The 9,407-nt window shown below is 33.9% G+C and overlaps 1 protein-coding gene across 2 annotated transcripts; it reads left to right on the forward strand.

Moving 5' to 3' along the window:
• The first annotated feature begins 227 nt into the window (after window positions 1-227).
• Window positions 228-8,541, forward strand: gpatch2 (G patch domain containing 2). Of its 2 annotated transcripts, none has more exons than XM_042778296.1 (10): window positions 228-385; window positions 1,824-2,546; window positions 3,359-3,423; window positions 3,509-3,682; window positions 4,975-5,021; window positions 5,103-5,158; window positions 5,610-5,643; window positions 5,770-5,834; window positions 6,421-6,509; window positions 7,816-8,541. In XM_042778296.1, the coding sequence occupies exons 1-10, from the start codon at window positions 336-338 to the stop codon at window positions 7,983-7,985; spliced, it is 1,473 nt and encodes a 490-aa protein (XP_042634230.1). In that variant the 5' UTR covers window positions 228-335; the 3' UTR covers window positions 7,986-8,541. The 2 variants fall into 2 exon arrangements, with proteins under 2 accessions (XP_042634230.1, XP_042634231.1); XM_042778297.1 differs by having other exon boundaries at window positions 1,824-2,543.
• The last annotated feature ends 866 nt before the right edge of the window (window positions 8,542-9,407 follow it).

The following is a 9,407-nucleotide window of genomic DNA, read 5'->3' on the forward strand; positions in this document are numbered from 1 at the left end:
GATAAAAGGCTTTCAGACAACAAAAAGATGAGAATATTGATAATGTAAATAATAAACCTAATAGACAACAAAAAGATGAGAATATTGATAATGTAAATAATAAACCTAATACATAAAATATGTATGTTATTTGTTTGTATTGTTTTCCTTATTTATTTATTTATTATCGGCTTTTATTTTGAAAGCATACGGTCTTTTCGTCGCCGGATGCGTGTCTTTTATGTCTTGTAGTCCGTTTCCGGCGCAGTGGTGGTGGTGTTGTTGTTGAAGCGCTATGGTATGTCGGCGCGGCCTCGATCTTTTCCCGTGAGTTTTTGTCGCGTTCTGCGGGTTTCATGTTCCGCGCCGCCGAGATCAAGAGCTTCGGTAAAGCGGGAACCGGCTGGTATGTGTCTCACGTGTTTATTCGAAGCCGATTATTATTTTATGTGTGGATTTCTGACCCTATCATACTCGCAATAAACTACCGTTGTATTACCATGTACGTTAGTTTTTAATATTTTACCATGGTATTCCTTAAAAACCAAATACCACAGTACATGATTATGGTAATAATACATTACCACAACTAACGTTACCATGGCATTACCTCCTTATTCAAAAACAGAGCTTGAAACCATCGATCATCTGATTGATTATCCAGATTAATAATAAATCCAGCCCTCATAAAAAGTGTTTTAGTATTACTAAGGTTACCAGCATTATGTATGTATGGATGGACACTGCCATTGAGAAGGTCAAGCCATCGTAATACATCTGAAATCATCACCAACACCATCTTTGGGGCCTTAAATCCTGATAATTGCATTTATATATCGACTTTAAAAACTCCCTGTCATGTACAACCTGTGAATAACAGAGAAAACTGATATTTCCGGGCATTTAATTTCATTGTATTAATTTGAAAAATGTACTTTAATAAATAATGGATTAGAAATAGTTTAAAAATCAACTTTAATATTAAATAATAAAAAAAGTCATAGAAATTAACAAAGCAAATTAAATCACAAAAAAAATGTAGAAATTAACAAAGCAAATAATTTTTAAAAATCTCAGCTCTAAAAATATTTCATTGACTAGAAATTGCAATGTTAGTACAACCTCTATTAAATTATATTTTATAATCCTTACCTACTCCTTATAGATAAATAGTTTTTTTTCTTCTATTTTCTAATTTTTCTCTTAATTTCACTCATCCTGGTCAGACATTTTCGGTTGGATGATGGACTAGTAAAATAAAATAAATAATAGTAAAACTATGAAAATCAAAAGTAGTAAAATAAATAATAGAGAAATGATATAAGTCAGTAAACAAGTATGTGACATGGCAATTCATTATAAAAAAAAAGGATTTTTTTTTTCAAGCAAATATACATGTTTCTGTTGTTTAGCTCTACAATGTTTAATTGACTAGAAATTACCCTGTTAGTACAACCTCTATTAAATTATATTATAAAATTCTATATTCAGTCATTATGAACAAATTATTTTTTTCCACCTAATCTCACGCATTCTGATCAGTCCCATTAATGATGCATAAATTAATAGAAATTGTTATTGCATAAATAATAGAAAAAATATAAAAATAAATAATAGATAAATCAGTAAATATAAAAAAATAAATAATAGAAAAGTCATAGAAATTAATAAATCATTATGTGGCAATTATGTGACATGGCAATTAATAAAAAAAAAAATCTGTGAATTTACATGAATAGAATTTGCTCTGATAGTACAATCTCTGTTCATTATAAGCAGTATGTTTTTTTTTCTCATTTGCTCTTTCATTTTCTTTTTCACCTAATATCTCTCATTCTGATCAGGCACTTTCGGCGGACGATGGACGAGCTGGTCCATGACCTGGTGTCGGCTCTGGAGGAGAGTTCAGAACAAGCCCGTGGAGGGTTTGGAGACGGCGGAGATCATGCCCTGGCCGTCGGGTGCCTGTTGAAACGCCAGGCCCGCAAGCGCCGTGGCCGTAAGCGTCGGTCCGATAACCCTCACCCGCCGTGGGACACCTGCCACCTGAGCGAAGGCTCCGAATCCAGCCTCGAGGAGCAGAAAGACTACCGTTCATCCACGGCAGCAGGGGGCGCTCACACCCGCGACAACAACAGCGACTCGGATGAGCAGCTGGGTGCGAAGCGGCGTACACCACTCACTGCTGACTCCGGCAGGGGGAAGAGACCGCTGTGGCTGGACGACTTGAGTGGAGCCGATGTTTTGGGAACGCGCAGTTTACGAAGACGTCGGAAAGTCAAGCGCATGGCTGTGGACCCGCCACTAGATGTCGCCACAATGCTGGCGCCGCCTTCCAGAGCAACAACGGTGGGCGGCAGCAGGGATGCAGGGTTTAGTCCCGAGGCCAAAGGGAGCGACTCGAACAAAAACAGGGTGAAGAAAAGGAAGTTTATGGTGCAGAGACTCGCACAGGACACGGCAGACGAAGGCGTGGTGGTGGAGAGCGAAGAGGCAGGACAAGCGGTCAAAGATAAGATGGACTTTGAGGAGCAGAAAGGCTCAGATGAGGAGATGAGTGACAGGTGGTTAGTGTTCTTCTCTCCTCCTCTTCCCGTTTCTCTGTCCTTCAGAACAAGATCTTTTAAAATGTGGAAAAAAAAATTCTGTTTTGCATTAATAATTTACAGCGATGTTCTTTTCATGACAATTTTTTTTACACCCAACCTAATTATCTAATTGCTGTAATGCACAAAAATGCATAATGCCAAAATAAAACATGAGTAGCACAATGGCATATTATTCAAATTGTCATATTCTTTAAATTATATTATGGTCATGTTTTTAATGCCTTGAATTATGCTGATTTTAATTAAAATACTAAAATAAAAATTACTAAAAAAAATGTATACTCATTTTTAATTTTATAGTGAAATATAACAATACTAATAATATTTTGTTCTTAATAACTTTTATATTATTATTATTATTATTATTTTATAGCCATGTTAGTATTTTAATAATTTTAAATATAAGTAAAAGTAATATTACTGAATTTTAAAATCAGTACTACATTAAAATATTAGTTACAATAAATTTTTATTAATTTTTTTAATTTTAAATTATTTTTAGTATTTTAATTAATTAGAATCACCATTGAGCGATTTACCAAAAACAAAAAAAAACTGGGGAAAATGTGCTGAAGTGTTATGAAAATAGTCACAATGTTAACAGTCTTAATATTCCTAAAGAAAGAGCATACTGTTTCATCAAAAGTTTTCTTTTTTTTTCTTTTGTGACCTGGACATGTTTTGTGAAATTCCTTTTTAGTTTTTGAACACTAATTCACTTTTATTTCACACTAAAGGCTTAAAAGGATGTGTAATGTGTGTGATTCCAGTGAGACGAGCAGTGTGAGTAACAGCAGTGATGGGGGTCTGTACACAAACGACGAGGGAAGACAAGGTGTGTGTACTCATATGTTTCAGAATCAGCACGTATCATGTGTAGAATGACCCGCTCGTGTTTGAGTGTTGTGTGTGTGTTTCAGGTGACGATGAGCAGAGTGATTGGTTCTATGAGGGCGAGCCGGGCGGGGCTTGTGGAATGGCGGGTGTGGTGCCGTGGTGGGAGAGAGACTCTAATGAACTGGACCTCAATGACCCCGTGTTCAACAGCATCCTGACCGGAGCGTTCCCGTTAATGTCACCGGGAGCTCAAAGAGGTGAGAGTTCAGACACAGCCTTCAGCTCTATCACTGTACTGCACATGTGTGTCCACCAGAGGACAGAGCTCTACAAACCATTGTGAAGCAAACAAAGACCATCATAAATCTAAAAATAAAAATAAAAGTTTGATAGTTTAAAAATTATGAAATTAAGACAGTATTATTAGTAATGTGATTTTACTTAATTTATCGTTTTTTTTTTATAACAATAGTAATTTTTCTCATTTGGTTTCTCTATTCAGTAACTTGCATATTTTTATTTCAAATTATTATTATTATTAATAAAATAAAATAAAGTTACAAAATGGTTCTTTAATAATCTTTTTTTTTTTACAGTGAAATTACAGTAGTAATATTTTACTACTTATTTTTTAGTACTACTACTGCTACTATTAATAATAATAATAATATTTGTTATTATTATTATAATTAAAAAAATATATAAAGGTTACAAAATTTTCCTTTAATACTCAATTTTATTTTAGTGAAATATCACTATAGTAAATGTCTTATTTTGATTTTAAGTAACTTTTATATTTTTATTTATATCTATTACTACTACAAATAATAGTAATTATTATCATTTATAATTATTATGAAATAGAAATATGAAAGTTACAGATTACATCTTTAATACAGATTTTTTTTTTATTTTATAGTAAAATTACAATACTATTGATTATTATTTTGCTTTCCTTAAGTAACGTTTGATATTATTTAATAATTATAAAAATGTACTTATATAAAATATAAGTAAATTTAAGTCTTTAATCCTTCATTTTTTTTTACAGTGAAATATAATATCATAATATTAATATAATTTTTTTATATTACTTATTTTATTGTTATTCAGTAATACACTACTAATAATATGTATTATATTGCTATTATTATGATTGTTATTATTATTATTATTATTATTATTATTATTGCTAAATAAACATCTAAAAGTTGGCACATTTTTCTTAAATACAAAAGTTGCTACATTTTTCTTTTTTATTTGAAATGTTACAATAATATATCTTAATTTGTTCTTACTTAGTAACTTCTATATTGTTAGTTAGTAAAAAAAAAAATTAAAATCACTTTTTAAATCGCATTGACAATTTTATCAAGAAAAATTGAAATTCGATTTTTTTTTTCCTTAAATCGTGGTATCTGGTAAAGATGTCCATGTTCTAAGGAGGTTTATCATATTTGGAGAAATGTATTCCTGTTCATTTGGAGCATGTGTGTTAGTAGTTAGGCCATGTCTCTGACTGGTTTGTAACAAAGTCCTGTTTTTTCAGGGTTTCAAGTGCGGCTCGCGAGACAGGCCTGTCTTCAGCAATCACAGGTATGTGCACTTGTCTAAAATATGAGCTCATTGTTTTAATATTTATGTATATGTGATGTTTTTAATTCTCTTTCCTAACAGGGAACCTCTCAAGGAATTCCTGATAGAATGCCCAGATTATCCCAGGATCCTCATGAGTAAGTCCTGATTGGCTCCGAGGTGTCTGACAGATCAACATAGCGACTGGCTCTGTGTTCATTCGTTTTAGGGTTTTTATCTCTGACTTATTCATTTGTTATGAAGTATATGATTTTTTTTATGCATTCAACCTTTTTTAATAAATAGAAGTTAAAATTGTCAAATGCACAACGTAGTTAATTTGCTGTTTTATCTAAATAAAATAGATATCGCCACTTTGTTGTTTAATGATTTTTAAAATTTAATTTATCATTTAAATTGCATTAAGTAAGTTAATCTTTTAAATTACATTAATTGAATGTAATAATTTTAATTTAACTTAAAAGTTATTTCATGAGAAATGCATTTTTATTGAGTTATTTGTAATATAAATTATATTTTTGTAATATATCCAAATCCATAACTTAACATCAGGCTTATTTTTAAGAGTTTGTTTGTCCTTTTTTGCAGCTCGTGGTTCAGCTCTGCGGCCAGAAGAGACCAAGTAAGATGTCTATGCTTATGGCATATTGAGTTTCAGGCCTGTATGCGTGTAATAAATCATCAGGTATGATTCAGAAGCGGTGTGTGTGAGGTTTTACATGTGTCTGACATGTTTGTGTATGTGCAGTTGCTCTGGGATTCTCGCAGCGACAGAAGCCACAGGAAAAGCTGCTCTTTAAAGACTGCCAGCAGGTAATAATACTTCAGAATCAGAATGAGCAAACATTTATGACATTGAGAGCAGAAAGAACATTTGTAAGACTAAGGGAAAAAAAGAAGAGTGGTAAGTGTAATGTCACGTCACGTGTACCGTTTCACTAAGCTGGCGAACGATCTCCGCTTCAGCACGGATAGTGAGGAGCTCCCTGATCTCTGCTTCATTACAATTTGCACACATTTTGTTCATCATGAACGTTGATCTGCCTTCAAAACACCCAATAAAAGAGTTGCATGATAACACGTGTCATCACTACGACACACCCTTTACGGCATTGGTCCTGGCTTTTGTGCACACAGGGCTCATTCCAGGACTGATCCCGGCAATGTTACTAAGTCCCCAACCCGGGATTGATCCCGGAATCAATCCCGGGACATGTTTGCATTCACACAGAAAGCACTCCAGCAATTTTCAGGGACCAATGTGCAGTGCGAAAGGTGTTAAAATGGCACCAATTAGCTCTTCTGTATCGTTTTGCCATAGTCTAATTTCAAAATATTTAATTTTAGCACATTTAACCAAGTAGTAACTATACTAAACTCTCCCTTTCTCTCTCTGTAGACAAACAAGTGGTCATCTTGGCTCTTTGTGTACTGGAGATATAAAGAGACGACGGAAAGCTGCACCTGTGGCAGCCCCATCATCCTCAGGTAACACACGCACACACACACACACATTCTTTGTGTAATGGAGGTTTGGTGATATGAAGTGTTTCTGTGAATGTGGGTCAGACCCACATTCTGATTAATAAATGTAAATGATGCCCTCTTCCTAAACACAAACACTTCATGGAAACATGTGACCCGTGTGTCATCAGGAAGAGGAAGAGGCAGAGGCTTGTTGCCGTGGTTACAGTAAACTCAGTGGCGGTTATGTGACGAGATTGGCAACTGAGCAGGCAGATCAGTGTTGATCTCATTTCCTCATTACAGAACATCACTTCCTGTCGTGATCTGTGTGACGCAGAACACACAGCTGCGGCCCTCAGGGGTCAGAGGTCACAGAGCTGAGATTACCAACTTCTCAGAAACTCTTTAGAGTTTTTGAGGAGCAGGAACTGTGACATGTAACATCAGGATTATTTGAAACACAACTGAGGAAAGCACTCTTCACTAAAGTTAAGGGATTTTCAATGCAGCCGTGTCCAGAAACACTGATTTATATTCTAACACTTTACAGTAAAGTCTGATTTTGGATGCCATGAACTAAAAATGGACAACATGTTTTGGTTACGCATTATTTTACAGTGTTCATTCATTTTGTTATGTATTTACATAAATCATTGCAGTGTCATTCTGGTTAAACATTAACATTAACCAAGATTAATAAATCTCGTATTGTTCATTATGAGTGCTTTTAATTATTGCATTAACTAAGATTACTTTATAGAACCTTGTAAAGTGTAACAGTTTGCATTAATTCAATAACAATATGAAGTAAAAAAAAATGCTTAAAAATAAATTAAAAATTAATAAATAAAATAAATTAATTTTAAATAAATCCTCAGAAGTAAAGCTTCCTCTATGGAAAATAACATATTTAAGATGTAGATGTGCTCAACTGTAATAAAAATAGTCACATTACAATTTTCTTTTTCATGGAAATTCTAATATTTTTTTTTTCTAATTTTTTTTTCTTAATATGTGTGTGTGTGTTTGTGCATTTATTTAATTTATATATATATATATATATATATATATATAATATCTATATATATATATATATAAACACACACACACACACGTTTTAAATCTGTTGAAAATTATTTGTTAACTAAACATCTGGACATTTTTATATATTTTGTGGGTTTTTAAATGCATTTCATGCTTTGATGCAGATCAGAGTTAATCTAAAGATCTTGCGTAAGGACTCTTTTAACCTATTAATTGCATTACAAAGATCAATGAGCTTTACCGTTTAATGCAGATGATCCCTTTCTCTCCGTCTCTCTCTCAGGTGTGGTGGGTGAGGGAGCTGCTCCTCTCCCGGACTCAAACGTGGGGAACCGTATGCTGCAGAGTATGGGTTGGACCCCGGGGTCGGGCCTGGGCCCTGACGGCAGAGGCATCACGGAGCCCATTCGTGCGTCTCAGAGGCCGAAGGGAGCCGGACTGGGCTTCAACTGAGCTCGAGCTGAGAACAGAGAGAGGAACTCACGCAGAGACGGCACCCTGGTCCCAGGGGCCGCCTTTCTCTCTGTTAACCTAGCCGTTAACTGCAGCCAGCCAGCAGAGGGCAGCACTGAGGGGACATAGATATAAAAAAAGATGATAGACACTGGCCCAGACAAGGACTGACTCTAGAGCCGCCGCACTGCCGACACACACACACACACACCGATTCATTTCAACACAACCGTTAAAGCAAACAAATTAACTTGCAGAAAAAACATTATTCACCAAAAATGTATCATTACAGTCAAGAATTTGCTGTTTGTAATGAATTTTTTTTCTGACAGTGCAATATTTAATTGCAAAAATCATAGGAAAAAAATAAATTTAGTTTGCATAACAAAAATGAAGCCTGTTTATAAGACCGTTAAGATTTTGTGTTTTATGACGTTATTTTCATGTTAATTAAGCACACTTCCCTCAACATTCTTGTTACTGTTATGCACAACTTTAGATTTTTTATAAAAAATAGATTAAATTATATTCAGTACAATAGTGGCAGTCTTTATTTGTTCACATTGCAACAACAGTTATTACAAAAAAATGCTTAATTGTCATGAAAATGTTACATAAAAAAAAAATTTATACAAAAAACAGGCTTCATTTTCTTTATGCAAAATATGAATTCTTTTTATTATTTTGATGTTGATTTTTCACTCAGTAATTCAACACCCTGCAGAAGTATTTCAGTGAGCCCGTGGGTCGTTATCAGTGATGTTAATTACAAACCAACAGTTCAGCGCTCTGTGAATACCAGCGGAAATTAGCTAAATCTTTTATTAGTTTAGTTTTTTTATTATTATAATTTTTTTTTTTTTTTTTTTTTAGATAATTTTTTTATTTTTTTTTAATTAAATAAAAATGTGTTTTTTTTAGATTATTGGGGTCAAAATTATCGACTGTCTCGTGTATTCATTTGATATCTGTATATCTTACGTCACTGATGATATTTGTTTAGTCTATTTTTTTTGGTAATTGGAATTTTAGTTTTTCATATAACTTACTGTAAGATGTTTTTTTTTTTTTAGTTTTTTGGTCCTGTTTCTTGACGTTTGTGCAAATATCATGCACTAATAATGAATGTCAATACCTCAGCCAATCACACACTCATAAAAACTGCATGTATGAAATGCTGAAAAGATGTAGACTGAAGCAAGCGACGCTGTTCTTTTATGCGAGTCAACTCTCGCGTGTTTTAATGATGATATATGAGGGTTTGGGGTCCATTCTGTTTATTTCCAGCATGCATGATTCGGAATTCAGTGAAATGCACGTGTTTCTTAGCAGAGTTTGAGTAATGAATAGGATTAATTGACTGAATTGGCTTAGTTGAGATGGAATTAACTCTTCAAGGCGGCGACACACTCTCTACTGACG

Source organism: Cyprinus carpio, chromosome A20 (genome assembly GCF_018340385.1).
Source record: "Cyprinus carpio isolate SPL01 chromosome A20, ASM1834038v1, whole genome shotgun sequence".
Taxonomy (NCBI): domain Eukaryota; kingdom Metazoa; phylum Chordata; class Actinopteri; order Cypriniformes; family Cyprinidae; genus Cyprinus; species Cyprinus carpio.

Bases quoted from the DNA above. Each gene is read 5' to 3' on its own strand.
- gpatch2 (XM_042778296.1), top strand. From the start codon at position 336: ATGTTCCGCGCCGCCGAGATCAAGAGCTTCGGTAAAGCGGGAACCGGC. The intron at 3,424-3,508 runs GTGTGTGTACTC...TGTGTGTTTCAG, and splicing joins AAACGACGAGGGAAGACAAG to GTGACGATGAGCAGAGTGAT. The intron at 6,510-7,815 runs GTAACACACGCA...TCTCTCTCTCAG, and splicing joins GGCAGCCCCATCATCCTCAG to GTGTGGTGGGTGAGGGAGCT.